Source organism: Pomacea canaliculata, linkage group LG10 (genome assembly GCF_003073045.1).
Source record: "Pomacea canaliculata isolate SZHN2017 linkage group LG10, ASM307304v1, whole genome shotgun sequence".
Classification (NCBI taxonomy): Eukaryota; Metazoa; Mollusca; class Gastropoda; order Architaenioglossa; family Ampullariidae; genus Pomacea; species Pomacea canaliculata.
The window spans coordinates 21,166,675-21,184,508 of record NC_037599.1 but is presented as its reverse complement, the minus strand read 5'-3'; the positions used below and the strand labels follow the sequence as shown (position 1 = coordinate 21,184,508).

Below are 17,834 nucleotides of genomic sequence, written 5' to 3'. Positions count from 1 at the left end.
GGGTGAAAATGATGTAACCTGCATATTTTACAACATATGCATTTCTTTAACTCCACGAATCCACAATAAAGTCATGAATAATAAACTTAAAAGATTTAAATACACATAAAGAAATTTACATGATGTCAGTCCGAAATGCAGATATCCCTAAAAGTCCAAAAATAAAAAAATTCCTATATCCCCGAAATTTTTACCGCTTTTCTCACATCAAGCATGTCTTGTGTCATTTTCATCGCTATGTACATACCAACATTATTCATCTGATGTACCCAAAAGCTTAATGTGACATGTTTACCAGTGCCTGGGTGTAAAGCAGGCGCATCTCAGATGACAGACAACTGGGGTTCAGGCTGGATGCTTCTCAATTCCACCTGCTACTACTTGTCCCTGGAACCAGCGAACTGGTCTTCAGCCCTGACAAGCTGTAAAGAAAAAGGCGCCGATCTGCTGTCTTTAGAGTCATGGACAGAACAAGTAAGAAGCCGGCAGAGAAATTAATCATTTTTACATTAATCTGCTTTCAATCTCCGTAATAATCAGGACTAAATGTCAACGCTTACAAATTTTAGGGAATTTGCAATGCTTTATCTTATGTACTTTGTCTGGAATGTGAGGAAAAACATATCAGTATTTGGGTAGATTTTATTTTAATAGGTCGTTTGTATTTTTCATCAATAAATTTAGTCACAATGTAATCATGCACACAAACTTGTAAACACTAGTGGCTTTATTATTAGCGTCTAAAATAGCAGACACAAGAATTCTCCTCACAGCTGCAGTAATGAATTTTTGTCAAGCATAGATATGGCGTCAGAAATGGCCAGAATTGTGTACAAAATGTCTGAACATTTGCATCTATCTGTACGGAATACTATTTGATTGTGATTCCATTGCATATAAGTCATACCCATGCCCTGGTTGTCAACAAGAAAAAGAAAAATGTCTATGGCAACCGATAATGTTAAATGTGCAATAAAAGCATTTTTTAAAGTACATTCAAGGGCAAAACAATCGATGTTAAAAAAAGTAGCGATATCATTGTAAAGAGTATTTTTTGTGATGGATCTGCCCATTTCATTATTATTCTCATTATGAAAATGGAATATGAATTTGCAAATGATTAGTAATATGTTTTGTTGCATTTTGTTGTTATTCTGACAACGTCAAGTCACAGAAACTGAGTAAGATGAAATTTGCTGCCTATGAAAGAATCTGGTGGATAGGACTTCAAAGCAACTCAAGTGTAAGCAAGTGGGTGTCACTCTATGATAACTCATCTTTCTCAGGAGAAATCATGTAAGTCATTTTTATATAGAGCAACTGTTTCTTAGCCTACAAAAAATACAAATTTGTCATTTCTAACTATTTTTACAATTAATATTTTCATCAATTTTCCAACAAATTCCCTTCCATTATTGAAAGCGCAAATTTTCTGTACTGGAGAAGAATAGTGTCAACACAGATTTGTAAATTAAAACACGTGAAGAAAGCAAAACAGTAAAGATGTGAACACTGATTTAAATACAATGATAACAAAAATTGTTGCCCCTGGATGCGTCTCGGATTGACCCAGCTTCGCTCTCCCAGCAAGCTTATAAACATGGTTAGATAAATAAACAGAACAGTGTGGCGCTGATTGCACGTGTGCTTTGCTTGCACGCTTGCGCATGTTTCTTTAAATCCGGTGTTAATAAATATTGAAATAATTACTTTTGGAAGATTCTATAAAAGTATTCTCCCTTCTCTTTCTTTGGATACTCCAAATGTTCTTGCATTATAAAAGACTGTGGAACGAAGGGGAGCCCAACAACATTCAGAGTGACGAGAACTGCGTGGAAATGTATCCTTGGGGCGCACTGAATGATGCTTCCTGCCATCGGCAGAAATTCTACATTTGTAAGAAATATTTAAGTAAGTACTTCTAGTTTGAAAACATTTTTTAAACTGGAGGCATGCATGTTCGTTATTTGTGTGGTTCAGCGAACCTACTCCAGTCGACCCAGCTAACTTTTACGCAAGAACCTTTACCGTTTTTTTCCATTTGTCACCAGATGAGTAGTTATGACAGATGATAACATCTGTATTAGTCATATAACATTGAGAGAGTCACAGGTGTATATTTATATAAGGCTAGATAATAGCATTTTACAAACTGAAAACGTATGACGTATTATTCTATTCCATAGAGCTCTTCAACGTCTCTAGAAACAGTTGTGATAATAACTGGATCCTGATCTTGGATTCCTGCTACTACCTTTCTACTACCGCGGCTGTGCAGTGGACAGACGCACAGAGAAAGTGTAATGAACTCGGCGCCAACTTGCTGACCTTGGAGTCTTTAGATGAGCTGGTATGTGACATTCAGGTTTCTAAATAAATAAACTGAATTAGAACTTAGAATTCTGTCTTAAGTGTATCTGTCCATCTGTCTACAGCAGTATTGTCTGAAATGTGACTGCTCTTGCTTAATTTTTTTCACTTTTGAACAGAAAATAGCAATAGCAGGTACTTTAAGTTTTGTTTCTCAGTGTTCTTTAATGTTTTTCTATATAAGTTTACGAGAAGAAAGACTTGCTTAGGGAAGATGCATTTCATTTAAAAAGGTTTACTGTGCGGGATATATTGCGAAATTTGTGGGATGACTACATACTGCGAACACTACTGCTAGGTTCATCATTTATTGCAATTCTTCTTGGGCACTGCAACGCCAAGTGTTTGACATTAAGTTGCAGATCAGGAGAGAGACATGGCGCTTTACTGTTACCGACCGATGGTGGTGGGTGGGGCTACGGAAGGTACCATCTAGTGGCAAGTGGCAGTGGATCAAAAAGCCTCCGATTTTATCGCCTGTAGTAACGTGAGTTACCCTATTGCCCTAATTTAAAGAACTGCTTAGCTACCTATCTACCTACATCCTTTTGCACATATATTTTCACTTTTTTGTAAGGCCTTGCAGGTCGATGCTGGCACACGACGTCAAGTCTTCGTTGCTTCTTGCTCAAATATGTAAATACATTCGATTTCCTATCTCACATCCCCTAACAACAACACTCCTACTATCCATTGCTATCCATTCAGCCAGTGGAAGAAGGACGTGCTCAATACAGAGGACTGTGTGGTGATGGACTCTGACGGATTTCTGAGTGACATGCCATGTAACTCCTCTCGATACTTCATATGTGTGAAATCAAGGGAAGACGCAGGTATTATAATCTATCTGCATTTTAATAAATTAAAATAAAGTCGTTAAAAAATGAAACCTATAGGCCATCAAAGCAAGGACGTAGGGCGCCACACACGCTTGTGGTGTGAATAGTGTGGACAAGTGTGGGTAGACATGTTGTAAGACCAAAGTGATAAAAGTGTCAAACTATATTTAGTGTAGAAGTAATGAAATGCATTAAAACAAATAGGAGATGCCATGCTAACTGACACTGACAAATTCTTGCTTATGTCCGATATTTTATCTGACTGACAACGAATGCTTGTGTGAACAACGATGTTAAAGAAGCTCTCAAACCTTTCAAGACATTATTTTTCTCAATTTGTAGACAACTGTGACTCTGGCTGGATCAAGATATTCTCGATGTGTTACAAGTTGTCGAATAAGGCTTTATCGTGGTCCGGTGCCGAGGAGAGTTGCAAAACCGAGGGAGGAAAACTGTTAGTCGTGAGAACTTTCATTGAAATGGTATGTAGTGTAAACAAACACAGTTCAAGAAGTACTTTGAAAATGTCTCTTTGTCGTTCTTTGTTATATTTGGCAATGCGGTAACAAATGGTGATAATCTTGTGTTGGACTATGCTGACCATCGTGTTACTATAAACATTAATAAACAGGTTTGTAGAAGTGAGACTACAAAATTATGATATATTTTACAAGCTTGTAAGAGTTCCTGTGTGTGTGTGTGTGCATGCGTCAGTGCATGCGTGCGTGTGTGTGTTCGACTTAGAAAGCTCCTCTCGTTATTATTTAGTTCGTCTGTGTCTAGCACATGTATCTCTCAAATACTCACATTTTGTTTGTGAATTTCTATTATGTGTTGCCTTTATTTTATTTATGAATAATTACCATGAATTTTGTTTATTTTAATCCAGTCAAAAATTCAGGAAAATATCAATCTTATCAGCTCGCCATGGTGGGTAGGACTGAAAAGGGCATCTCCAAGTAATTTTGACCTGAAGCAGGACGATGGTTCAAAGGAGTGTGGAATGATCGCCTCTGATAACTTTCTGACTTTCAAAGACTGCAAAGCATTACACTCCTACATCTGCCAAAAAAATCATAGTAAGTGGGAAACACTTTTAACAATTCTCACGAATTGTAAAGATAATGAAATTAGAATAGAGAGAGTTGTTAAATTTTGACACTTGCTTGCGTTTACGACTTTTAAGGAGCATAACTAATAACACTGACATAATTTTCAAATTGAAAAAGGTTGCGAGAATCATAATCGCCGATGTTTTCGATATCCATGTATTATCATGATGTTCATGTCTGAAAGTGCACGTTGATACAGCGCCATCTGTAGTTGTGTTTTGAATGCAATTATATCGACACTGCGTAACGGACGAGTGAGTCTAAAAACTGGCGACACTGATGACACTGCGATCAAGTTCAAGCAACACACAGTAAAACACAGAGAACTAACATTACAGAAACTTTGCGGAGACATAATTTCTTAAGGTGATTGGTTTGGTATTTTTTTCAGCGGAAAACACAACTAGAACTGTTGAGTCTGGCCTCAACTGGTTCTTGATTTCTGGCGTCTGCCTCAAGCAGTCCACTAAGACAATGTCGTGGTCTCAGGCACAGGAGAGCTGCAAACTAGAGGGAGGTAACTTGATGTCCATGAGCACCTTACAAGACTTGGTACGTAGCATTGGCCAACACGATACTGAACAAATTTTAAATTCTTTGGTGTTTCTTACAGATTGCACAGACATTAATTATGTGATGATGAAATCTTTTATACAGTATAAAACTGATTTACATGTAAAACGTTTCAAGTCGGTTAATTTTGCTATCATTTCTTCCGACAAATTGAATAACTTGAAACTTAAAAGTCATGAGGGTTTTAAAGACATATGACAAATCGCTTTAGTGATTAGACCGAGACTGTGCTAAAGTAGATTATGTGCATGTTATGTAAGCATTATGTTGTTTTGAGGGGTTTTCTGTTCAGTTGCAAAACTGACAGCACGAGAATTCTTTCTCTCTGCTTACACATTAATTGTTTAGGTTCAAAATCATGAGTCCATCATAAAAAAAAAATGTTAAAGATGGTACAAGGGGACACAACAGCATTTTAAATGTTGTCTAAGACAATGTTTTACAGGTGTGAATGTTAAAGCCATGGAATATCTTACATCAAGAATTAGCGAATTTCTCTCGCCTTTTCTTCTGTATTTTCTGCCTTTATGGCATTTTATGGCTCCACTGACACATTTTTGAAATGAAATTTATGTGATTATATACACTGAGCATATCTTTGTATGATTTTGAAATAAAGATTGGTTTGCAGACACTGACAAATCTTGGAAGCTCGCGGTGGTGGATAGGAGAGCGAACTACGTCACTGAAATGTGTGGCCATCAGCTCTTCCGTGCCTTTCCACGTCGAGGATTGCAATACTGCTCATCCTTATATTTGCGAGAAAAGAAAATGTAAGTGAAAAAATCTCCCATTTCTCAGGTCAGTGGGTCATTTGCAAAATCTTTACTTAACGAAGTAAGAAATAACCTGAGGTCCACCTATTCATCATCCGTAGTGTTAATGGCGGCAACTAACGGACTAGTGATTAATCGAGAACGAGACAGCTGTTTATTGTGCATCTCGTCCAGCTGTGATGTCACTCTACGACATCAACAGGTCACCTTCACATCGTCCACCAATCATACACTGAGTGGGTAAGTCTTTTTTTCAGTTTAGTCAGTCTGTAAATCCCGAATGTATTTTTGTCGGTACGTTTTATTTTTCGAAACTATAAACATGAGCGCTTTCTAAATGTCATCTATTACATTAATTAACAGAGTTAATGAACCAACATAACTGCTTGTTTTAAATTACAGATGGTGTTGTACGTGTTCTTCAAGTTTACGAGTTCTGAACTGCACAAACTTGAATGAGAAAGCTTTATGAAAAGCTACCTACCATGGTTGTGAAAGTAGCAGTTTACGAGAACAATAATGATTACATGGATGTCCAGTGGTCCATCGTGGTATCTAAGACGTACATCAGTACGTGCGACTAGCTATAGTTGACCTGACTATTACCTGACCATTGATTGGTTGTGGTAATTACAGTTTCTGACGACATTTTTGTGATAGTATTGATAGTAATAGTTTATACTGCTTTATAAGTAGTATGTAGCACTGCTTTGGTATTATTAATAATGTACATTATTCCAGTATGTTTTATCCAGTTTTATTTTCTTTAGACGTCTCCGGATTTTCCAAGGAACTGTCCGCTCCATCTCTGTGACTTCACCTCATTCTTCAACGATCAAGAGTCTTCTACAGGACGCCATAAAGGACCAAGAAATGTTAAAAATATCTGAAAACATTTATATATTTTTTAAGTTTAATCTAAAGTGCTACTCAGACCTGTTGGATTGTGTGTTTATATTTAGATAAATGTTTTGGTAGAATTCCTCTTGTATTTTAAATGTGATGGTTGAATGCTGTTATAAGAATGTTTGTCTTTTATTACGTCTTGTCCTAATTCCTTTGCCCAAGAAACTAGTGAGACATGACCTGGACAGCAAAATATTAAAAAAAAATTGTTTTGTTTCTGTTGAAAGTGAGATTGATTATATAATTACCATTTGTGTGACATCAGACTAAACACGAAGCATCAACATCTTTTCTAATATAAAATATTGCTGCATGATTGTTGCAACATGTCCAGCAATCAGCACTTTGTGGTCAAATATTAAATCTCGTTATTTCTTTCTGTGTGTAGATGTATATCTGAGCTGATAAATGCAGATGTATATATAAGATGGTAGTCTTCAAGATTACATAGCTGCCCTTTTTTTCGCCTAATACTATGTTATTATATTGATGAGGTGATTAGCCTTTTTTATTAATTTTGTGAAGAAAACAAGTGCTTACCGTCTATTAAACAGATTTAAAATTTATTCAGAAGTTTTTTATTTTCTTAAAGACAATAAATTTCGGAGTTTTCTCTGCTGTTCTTGTCGGCTTTTATCGCCCTTTACTTATAATTAAAAACAATCGCAAGATGTTTCAGGTAATCTTTGTTTATATCTGCTTAAAGTATCGTCTACACTAATGCCTAATGTGTAAAACATCATTTTCAGTCCATCTTCTGTTACATACAAACTGTTTTTATAACTACAACGACCTGTAGATAAAGTGTATGCTTTTGCTTATTTCCAATGTGTTGCTGGCTTCGGAGAAAAGAAAAAATAACTTGAAAGAATAACAGAAACAAGTTCAAAAGAGAAAAGAGAAACTAAGTCTAGCACTGACAAAGTGAAATTTAATGTTTGCCAAAATCACACACAATAAGTTCAATCAGATAAGGCATAAAAAGAATAACTTGGAGAAACATAGCAGCACTTAAAAATTAAATTAAAATAAATTTGACCTAAGAAAATAATTAAGAGATATATATGCATGGTGAAATCATAGCTGGAAATGAAAGGAGATGGATCTATTAAATTTTCTGTATAAACCATGAAGAAATCACACCTCTCTCTGTACACAAAAACACTAGTATCAGCATCGATTTACAGAAGTAAGACTATGATGATTGATTCAGACAGTAAACAAGAAACAAATAACAATGGCAATACATGTATAGAAATAAATGGCAGAGGGATGTTATTTGCATGTATACGGAGTGGATGGTGGCTATAGTGAGAGCTAACAGCACTAGTATTGAAAATGCAGATAGCACAGATAGTACTGGGACCCCTTTTACATAAACCAAATGTTATTATGTATGAATTCTGCATATTCTGTATGCTTTGGATTTATGGATTTATTAATCCTTTGATGGTGTGATTTTCATAGCACCTCATGAAGTCTTTTGTTCCAGGGAGAGCAGGGATGTTAGTGTGGGTGTTATTTCATCACAGCTACCCATGAGCCCAGTTCCCCAGGGCAAATGTCTCTGAATGCTAGATACTTCAAAGTGCATGACATTGTGTTTGTAGCTAATGATGAATACTTGTGTTATTCATCCAGCACAGCAAGACTGTGATTGTCCTCTTCTCAGTGCACTGAATAATTCATAAAGCTAGAGTCTGAAGCAGGAAGCATGTTTAAATTGATAAGATATTCCATTTCCTGAGACCTCAACACCAGAAGAAGAGCAAAGACTGTGGCCTGGGGTTGTCTGCATTTTCATGGTGAAGCTGTGGTGTATAAGGCATGTAGCATCCAGAAATTAGTTTTCTCAATGTGTAATCAGACAGTGGAGTTGGGTGAGAAAGAATGTAATTTGAGGTTCCATTCTCTCAGTAACCCTAAATTATGAACTGGTTTAATGTGATAACACAGACACTGAATGCACAGTATTGAAAATTACACTTCTGATAATCATGTGTGTGTGTGTGTGTAAAATTATGTGTAGCTAGTTGGCTTTATAACAATGTCATTCTTTATCTCTGGTTTAAACTACAACAGCACAAATAACATTTGCACTGTTTCCACTGCTTCCACTGATGACTAATCAGACTATATTCTTAATTTCACTCGTTGGGTATTATTGCTCCCCTGTACCAGCGATAACCTACAGTCAGTGGGGACTAATGATTGCGATCCAATATGTAGCTTACACACACACACATTATCTTAAACCATAGAAACAATCAAACCATGGACGTGTATTTATATAAGTTCGTGATCAAACAAACAAAACACCATTGACACCTTCACTATATCTCTCTCAGTTCCATTCCTCTGAACTTGTCTCTTCGACTCGATTCACCTACAAATCTCTTCCTCCTCATCATCATCTGCGGGGTCGTCGTGCGTTGTACTGTGTGTATGTAATTTGTCTTTCGTCTTATTACATAATTAAATGTGTATCTGTGACATGCAACGTGCCAGTGACATGTAACATGCAATTTATTCTACGTCACAAATATGGTTGCTTTAAAATAAACATTTGATTTAAAAAGAATTACTCCTGTTTAAATACAAAATAGCAGTATAATGCTGACGCTCCTGATGGTAATTCTGCGATATAAATCTTATAAGACAGAGTTCTCTTCAGATACCTTTAAAAATATTTTCAGAAGAAAATAAACTCTACATTACTTGAAACACCCCATTCTAACCGTAATCTCAACACACATATTCGATTTAAGCAACAAAATTAAAGTTATTTTATTATCACTTGAAGCTCTCTAAAGCAGAGTGTTGAACGATGAAATTCACTAAGAGAAGTAGGACAGGTAGTATGGTCATGATAATGGGGAATTCCACTTCCTAACACTTCTGGAAGTAACGTCACGACTTTTAATGTCACGTGACCACGTCCGTTTGCGCCCAACAAGACATATCTTCTCTGACTGAGCCACCCACTTCGTTTTCTGAGAGAACGTCTAAGTAAGATGTTTACTATGTAATGATAGTAGCTACCCTAGGGTGTGCTATCCTGTCTCTTCATTCTGGTGGTAAGTACACAACCTTTTCTACTTTCATCGGGGAACTTGTCAGCCTTCAAAGTCTATTTTGAATGCTTAGATGAAATGTGCTGCCATTGTTGATAATTTCTGCCAAAACAAATAGGCGAAATAAAATAATATATAATTTAGCTATGTCAAGTTTTAGGAGAACATATACAATACTTTTTGTGAGTTTCACATTGATATAACGAGATACGCGCGCAGTTAAAAATGTATTCAAAATAAGATGATCTATGGCTGACTATGTTCAGATGCAGTTCAAGTAACAGACGGTTGTGGTCCTGGCTGGGTCTACCTAAACTCTACTTGTTATTATGTGTCCCTGGTGTCTGCAAACTGGTCAACAGCTCACACGTATTGCAGTGAAAACGGAGCTACCCTGCTGTCTTCAAAATCCGAGAGCCAGTGAGTTTGTTTTTAAAGATTAATTAACTCTAACAATGTTCTTTCACGTGAATCCCATTCTGGTGATGCGAAACCCCAGGTAAAACAAAAAGATATTAACCTACAAATCATGTGAAGTACATGCATTAATCATCCACAAGGTGTCCCCATACTATCCGTATTGTCTATGAATATACGCCAGAGACGACCTACCCGATCACATGGAAAAAGTGTTTTTGTTCGATATCAAGTGATACGATTAAGTACAAATTATCATGAGTCAAAATTATTGTCAAATGTAGATGGAAACCCTGTGGAACATGACGAGGCCGCACAGTTGGTGGATAGATAGAAGGACTTCTTTGAGCAAGGGTGTGTGGAAGTGGCTCGATTCTGAGTCAGTCTTCTCAAGCCAGCTCACGTGAGTCATTATTTTCACGAACTATTTTAATTTGTTCTTTTCCTCTACATAAATTTCAATAAATTTAGAGCACGAAAGCAGACGTGGTGGTGCCCAGATTTGTAATTTAAGGACTCTGTGAGTCAAAGTTTGAAACTTCAAGGAGATGGTTAGCACAAGGGAGTAGTACACACCCAAACTCTCCTGTGATGGTCAACGTGGCCTAGGCCAGCCCAGTGGCGGGGGATCCTAACTCTGATAATCCAACCACTAATGTACGGAAATTTAGCGACTGGCAGATGCAGATCATTTGTTGCTGCTGTTGCTGAAAGAACAGTTATGCCATGAATCTGTACCCCCTGGATGGCTCGCAGACGATTTTGTTCAATTAGCTCCAGAACGAGGCTATAGACAGAACAGCTTCCGGTTAAGCAAACGACGACAAAAGCTATGTCAGCAGAATCTGCGAGAGTAATTATCATTTCATGAGAAAGATTTCAGACTAATGAAGAAATAATTTTGTGCTCTAAACAGACAAGGCTTTGGTTAATAGAAAGTAATACACTTACGGTGACTATAGTGTTGACATCAAAAGTCTCGCTCAATTCCATCCTCAAGCTTCTCCGGAAACGGAAGTCCGACTGTTAATTACTCGCCGAGACCAGCAGTGGAGAATTTCACAAGAGGCTGACCGTTGGTCTCGGCGTTTAGTCAGCCATCCACCCATACACTTCCGTGGTTATGCTAACTGATCAACTTTTTAAGAAATTGATGAAACGTTAGCTGATTGGTACAATGAATGTGTACTACTTGGAGATTTTAATCCTGAAAAGGAATTATACCTGACTTTATTTACTCTGATGATAGCTATGATGATAATACATTCACTGTTACCACCACTGAGTTTGTGCACAGTTTGGTATCATTGGGGAATTTAACGACTGTATCTCTCATGTGATAACTACATGCAAAATTGAGGCCGATGATATTATTGTAATTTGATGTTTTATCCTGGTTCCACGTTACGGACAATCCACACAGTCCGTGGGACAGGAGCGAGTCTACCGATGGTGAGGACACCAGAGACTGTGCAGAGATGGACTACAGCGGTCTGCTGAATGATGTCCAGTGTAACTCTTCTCTCCCCTTTGTCTGTGAGAAACCGTTATGTAAGTACCGAAATGTTTTCTATCAAAACAAACTGAAAGAGAGTGAAAATTTGAGATGGTCCCCTACACGGATTCTATCAGTTAAGATTAATTGAGCTAAAGAAATATTAGTCACTGTTTTTCTATAAGACGCAACGAGTGTAAAGGCTAATACCAGAGAACCATATTAATAATGTAGATTCACGCTATGTACGTAGTACATATTCGGTATAATGACTTTAAGCACGTTTTATTTATGTATTGCATAAGTTTGAGTTGTGTAAAAATTTGGCACCATGTTTCGACTAAATGTTATTTGAGAATCAAAACCTACATAACGCTTGAAGACAGTGTGCGTATTTTTTTTCTTTATCTGTTTTTAGCCGATGTAGAGAAAAATCCAGATCAGTGTGATCCACTGAATGCTGACAATTTAACTGCTGGCTGCTATACAATTTCAACACACGCCATATCGTGGTGGGAGGCACAGGAGACTTGCTATAAGGAGGGGGGTAGCCTCTTGTCCATCACCTTTTTAGACGAGCAGGTATGCAGGGTTGCTGGATTCTATACAGTAAATTTAGCTTATCTAATTTATTCTGATTAATAGTGACAAAGGCATCGTTCTGTCTCCATTTCGTAAAGTTGTACAGGATCATTGGTATAGATTACATCTGATTTTTCTATGCAAATTAGTTGGTGACACGAGACTACCTCACATCTCAGACGCTTCGTAAAATGAAATTGCTGTAAATAACAGTGAACAACATGAGTCCCGCCATCACGAGACCACCGATGAAATGTTCTTGATGTAAAATAATGCCCTCGGACATCTCTCATTGCATGAAAACAACAGAACATTCACAAGAAAATTCAAGCTTCAAGCTTCAAGCATGAAATCACAAGGATTTTTTTGTCTTTTCCTACTCTGGACCTACGATCTGGAAATCCTAGTTACATTTTCAGACCCTCAAACTCTGTCTCAGCCTTTAAATATAACTTTTTCAAAAGTACTACTTCTAAGTGTCGCACACTCTGCTGTCCTTTTTGTTATATTAATATTTTATTTTATATATATTAATAATATTAATAATCATAATTATCATAACTTTTTTGCTTGTATTTTATATCGCATATCATATTATTTATGTTACGTGTGTTGCATGCAGACAGATATGCAAATGTGGTTAAGAGAAAAGAGCAAAAGGTGGTGGGTGGGACTGAAAAGGATTTCTCCGGGAGTCAACCGGTGGAGCTGGCTTGATTCAGCTGTTAACTTTTCAAGCCTTGTTACGTGAGTCAGTCCATCTTTCTTTAGAAGAGTGTACAGTTTAATACTTCACATTCATTTCCATGTTAATTTTCATGACATTGAGGCTTGGTATGAAACGCATAACAGAAACATCACAGAAATGTTCTTGATGTCAAGAATTCTGTTCGCTCCTTAACTATTAATTCTAGAACAAAATAAAAACTACATGTACTTGAAGTTAAGTAAACGTTCTTCTCTTTGAGCTGAAACACGTTTAAAAAAATTAAATTATTAGCACCTTAATGCAAAACAAAATTCAGTTTTATTTATCCTCACCATGTCAAAATTGGGTGAGAAGTGTGTGGAGTTGATTGCTCTCCTTGATGCATCGTTACTAATAAAAATACATGTACATTTTTGTTTTGACTGTAGTCCGTGGGCAACGAATGAACCCAACGACTGGGAAGGAAAGGAGGACTGTGTAGAAATTTCCCCCCGCGGTCAACTGAATGATGAGCCGTGCTCCAGTACTTTACTCTTCATTTGTGAAAAGTCTTTAGGTAAATGTCACAGTCTTGTAATATGCACTCTAGAAATGTGTATGTGTGTGTGTGTTGCAGTATTCTTGGGTTTTATTTTATTTTTATGATTTGTTTTAACTGATCATAGGCACGACAGCAGAGTACGGAGCCGAGGGCTGTGGTGTTGCTGGTTTCTGTTCAATCGTCGTTGTTATTCTTTGTCCACAAACACACAGTCGTGGTTCAATGCCAGCAAAATCTGCCAGAAAAAGGGAGCCAACCTGCTGTCCATAAATTCTTTAGAAGAACTTGTAAGTAATTTTGTTTGTATTTCTTCCAGTTCTTTGGTGCAACATGATTGTTCACACAGATGTTGGTAGCTAAAGTACTGAGACACCGATGTCTCCAAACTGTCACACATTCATTGTTAGCTCTCTTAGCTTCATCTCTCTCTCTCGTTCTCTTTCTTTTTCTGCCACTCTGTATTATGTGTGTAATTTGCAGAAGGATTGTGATATTTTACCGGCTTTGTTTACAAAACACACTCGTAATGTTTTCTAAAGCATGGTCCTGTTTTTTAAAAATGTTTTGAGTCCACTGACAAGCTTTCATCGAGTTACAAGTTTTGCCTAACTACATTTATCTGAATCAAAATCCTTAATCTGTATTTTTCAGTTGTCTGCTATTTTTTGTTAGCTTTTACTTCAAATCCCTTACTCTGCTTGTTTCACGTTTGTTTAAACTACTGAATTGTTACCTTGTATCAGCGTACAGTAGCTTCATATTTTGTCCTGATTTCTGTGCTTAGGAGTGTACCTTCGTGTGTATAGTGATGCACGCTTTGCATTTAAAATACAAATAATAATAATTGTCATTAAAATATTATTATAAAATATTTTACTGTAATTTTGACCTGCAGGAGATAATACGTCAAGAGATCAGAAAGAGAGTGAGCGCTGGTGGGTAGGGCTTAGAAAGATTTCGGCGACAAATTCCTCAAGTCACGACAGGTGAGATTTTTTTTAAGCTTTGTTGTTGTTGTTGTTGTGTTGTTGTTGTTGTTTGTTGTTGTTGTTGTTGTTGTTAATTCCTCTTTACTCATTTGTATAAAGCAACAATGTTTTTGACAAAGTTAAAGCTGTGTTTATATATTTTATTGTGTCTACTTTACATATATACACGAGTGTGTTTGAACAGGAAAAGAATAACAAGTATATTGCTACGATCGCGTGACACACTCATGACAATTGCATAACATTCCAACAAACCTCAAAGATTGCCTTAAACTGTCCAGATTACACTATATTGATTGTGAATTCTTTACTTTCCTCTCTTTTTTTCTGAACCAAAGACTTTAACGAGACAAGTAATAAAATCCCCGCTATCGTCTATGTTCAAACCACACACTCAGACATACAGCAGGCAACAGGCACTAACCATGTGATATACACCAACCTCGAATAACCCAGCATAATAAAAAAAAACCCACTACATTAGCCTCCCATGAGGAAGTTTAAAATCATATTTATTCCCATAGACACTACACACCCTCACTAATTGAACCTCCACACGTCAGGAATCAAAGCCTCAGTTAATTCAACACATACCCAGAATACCAGTATGGCGAAAGGTCAACATTTCCCTTTCTAAAAGTTGATGAGTAGCTCAAAGACAAGCTCGTCCTCGGGATTTGGTTTATTTATTTTATTAATAAAATTTAGTCGTCAGATGATGGTTGTAGTTATCTTCTCGTTACTCCAGGACAGAGTGTTGCTGTGAGGAGATGACTCGTGATGGCCACCTTAACTACGCGGATTGCAGGGACTTGCGACCATTTATATGTGAAAAGCAGATAAGAGGTGTGTATCTTTCAGTTTAACTTTATTCTTTATTCCCTTTTTTAAGTTGGGAAAAATGAGAAAATAAAACACTGGTTGTGGAAATGGTAACTGGAGTCTTGTACGATGTACCTGCATACTGTGTTTTCTGTTTTTTTAGCCAAGCGTATAGAGACATAGCTTAAAGTAAAGTTAAGATGACAAAGTTAAAATAACATTTCAGCTGCTTCAAACATCAGTGTGTACTTTATTTTCCCCACATTCAACGTACAAACAGAACAATTTACATAAAGTGATAGGTGATCTTTATTTGAGTAGAAATGACGACTTTACATATCGCTTTAACTTATTTCACTCCCACTGCACAGCCATCAGCCAACATATCTGAAGTTGGTCTAATTGCACTACTTGCTAGTGCATCCTGCGTTATATCAGACATTACTTTATGCTGTTGGTCACTGCTCGTAACTGAAGACGTGTAATGTAACCGAACCTATCGTCTTCTGAGCAAGACAACATTTTGCGTACAATTTTCGTATTCTCTACATCCAGAACAAGTTCTACACACCGCAATTTTGTTCACAAAATCCAACCGTGATGAAAATTTTTGCGAGAAAAATGGGTTTGTGACAATATCGCTTTGAATTTCTACGACGTGTGCCTGCGTACGACCGTTAAATAAAGGTTCGAACAATGGCCGCGACTTCGTCTCTTCACGGAGATTTCAGCATCGCGTCGTCCGTGGCGATAACATGCCGAGTTGGTCTCTCCTCGACTTCGTGTGATGCTCTTCTATGCGCATTTCGTCCGTCCCGGTTGGTTCGTTTATTTAGTAGGAAAGGTATTCCACCTTGCGGCGGTTTCGCACTTTGGGGGGAGATGGAAGGGGAAAAAAAAAAGCAGGTGTGAATCCAAAATGTATTTCTGTCGGTACATCTAGTTTCTCAAAAATTTAGATTTCAACTTTTTAAAATATAATCCATTACATTACCTCGCCGAGTTAATAAACCAATATATATAATTGCTTGTTTTAAATTACAGGTCATGTTCGACGTGTTCTTCAAGTTTAACGAGAAAGCTTCAAAAAGGTTGCCTACTATGGTTGTAAAGGTAGTTTTTACGAGGATAATAATGATTGTCCGGATGTTCAATGTGCCATAGGTGTATCTGAGACGACTATGTAACGTGGACTTTCGACTAGTTGACCTGAATGTTACCGAGACTCTGTTACACAGTCTCTGACATGATTGATTTTGGTGGTAATAATAGTTCGTACTGCTTATTAGTAGTATTTAGCACTACTTTTTAATCATTAATAATGATCAGTATTTAATACTTGTATATGCTTTATTCAATTTTAATTTCTGTAGACATCTCCACAATCGGATGATGAACAGCGTGACATCAATGAACTGGCAACTTCATCTCTGTGACCTCGGCTCATTCTTCATAAAAAATCATAAAGAACCCAGAAATATTTAAATGATCTGCAATAATTTATATACTTTTACAGTTTGACTCAAAGCGTTATTCAGACATGTTGAATTTTGTCTTTCTGTTTGGATTGTTATGTTTTGGTAGAATTTTAAATATTACTGTGTAAAAAAAGTATTAGAGAAACTATTTAGCTTCCCGAACTGTAGCGATTCTAATACTATACAAAATTAAAATTATTTCGGTTTGTAAATTAATTTATTTCATGTAATTTAAAGAGAGTATATGTGTTTGTGTGTGTTTGTGTGTTTATACATTTATGAAGGCGTAGATTTCTACACGTATTTTTATCCATCTCATATTGCAGTTTGTTTTGTTTTTCAACAAATATCATAAGATCATGACAAAAACAAAGGAGTCAGTTCTGGTGTCCACAAAAGAAGAGCCTTTCATTACAAAATACGATTTGTAAAATCTCGCAATGAAAGATAAGCTCAATTCAGCGGATGTAAAATTTGACAAATGGTCTAAGGGAAGTAACCAAGTGCAAGTTGTTCGATTTTTGTGTTCAAGAGTTGTCTCCATTAGTCTTAGGCATGCCTGAACATTTTATTTCCTAGGCTGCTTTGTGTGTGGGGAGGGTGAATGTTTGAGGGTAAGGGTGGAACAAACGGAGCGGGTTTAGTGGACAATAGACAAAGGCAGCTGTATATCAACCAACATGGCTGCTCACTGTGTGACCTGATCACAATTCTGACAAAACAATGCAAGAACAAGACATTATTTGTGCATGTAATATTTGCAAATCTGTGTTGCGTAAAATAAAATCTCTTATGCATTCTTGAGTGTAAAGTTCTTGATCCTTGCAAACATCTAGTTTCACTTTGCTACCTACATGACTTACTGGCATTAAAGACTTGTTCTATTTTCGATAAGAGATTGGAGCTCTGCATGGCCACTTCAAATTCCTATTTTCCAAACATAGCCATCTATGTAATTTCAGAGATAGCTTACTTATTTCCAGTGGTCGTATCAGAAAAAGTCGCAAATGCTAACTTTATCTGAATTATCCGGAGACCACTGACTTTGGATATAGACCATCGAGCTCAGCAATAATTTTATAAACGACACGACTGACTAAAAATTCAGTGATTCAGTTTTTCTTATTTAGAGCATAACTTTTCTATGAACG

The 17,834-nt window shown here is 36.8% G+C and overlaps 4 protein-coding genes and 1 long non-coding RNA gene across 8 annotated transcripts in view; all 5 read left to right on the top strand.

Moving 5' to 3' along the window:
- Positions 1–437, top strand: part of LOC112573074 (cell wall protein DAN4-like) — a 29,218-nt gene extending 28,781 nt beyond the window's left edge. For all 3 annotated transcript variants that reach the window (XM_025253084.1, XM_025253085.1, XM_025253088.1), the window contains one exon: positions 299–437. The gene's annotated coding sequence lies outside the window, so the exon portion shown is untranslated. The remainder of the gene's footprint in view (positions 1–298) is intronic.
- LOC112573785 (adhesion G protein-coupled receptor L1-like) overlaps positions 1–17,834 on the top strand; it is a 202,258-nt gene that overhangs the window by 62,038 nt on the left and 122,386 nt on the right. The window lies entirely within an intron of this gene.
- LOC112573076 (C-type mannose receptor 2-like) lies at positions 305–7,053 on the top strand. Of its 2 annotated transcripts, none has more exons than XM_025253093.1 (11): positions 305–474; positions 1,169–1,296; positions 1,784–1,911; positions 2,187–2,350; positions 2,727–2,857; positions 3,079–3,203; positions 3,552–3,691; positions 4,099–4,288; positions 4,713–4,873; positions 5,526–5,667; positions 6,441–7,053. In XM_025253093.1, exons 1-11 carry the CDS (start codon positions 328–330, stop codon positions 6,482–6,484), a joined length of 1,500 nt encoding a protein of 499 aa, XP_025108878.1. In that variant the 5' UTR covers positions 305–327; the 3' UTR covers positions 6,485–7,053. The 2 variants fall into 2 exon arrangements, with proteins under 2 accessions (XP_025108878.1, XP_025108879.1); XM_025253094.1 differs by having other exon boundaries at positions 6,073–7,053.
- The window catches only part of LOC112573075 (secretory phospholipase A2 receptor-like), a 63,625-nt gene continuing 55,303 nt past the window's right edge, over positions 9,513–17,834 (top strand). The window contains exons 1-3 of the mRNA XM_025253092.1: positions 9,513–9,653; positions 9,917–10,070; positions 10,352–10,470. Of these exons, the coding sequence (XP_025108877.1) occupies positions 10,352–10,470 (119 nt within the window). The 5' untranslated portion in view covers positions 9,513–9,653; positions 9,917–10,070. The remainder of the gene's footprint in view (positions 9,654–9,916; positions 10,071–10,351; positions 10,471–17,834) is intronic.
- LOC112573085 lies at positions 14,337–17,482 on the top strand. Its single transcript, XR_003101161.1, has 4 exons — positions 14,337–14,380; positions 15,132–15,229; positions 16,250–16,318; positions 16,579–17,482. It is a non-coding gene; the product is annotated as an uncharacterized LOC112573085 (long non-coding RNA).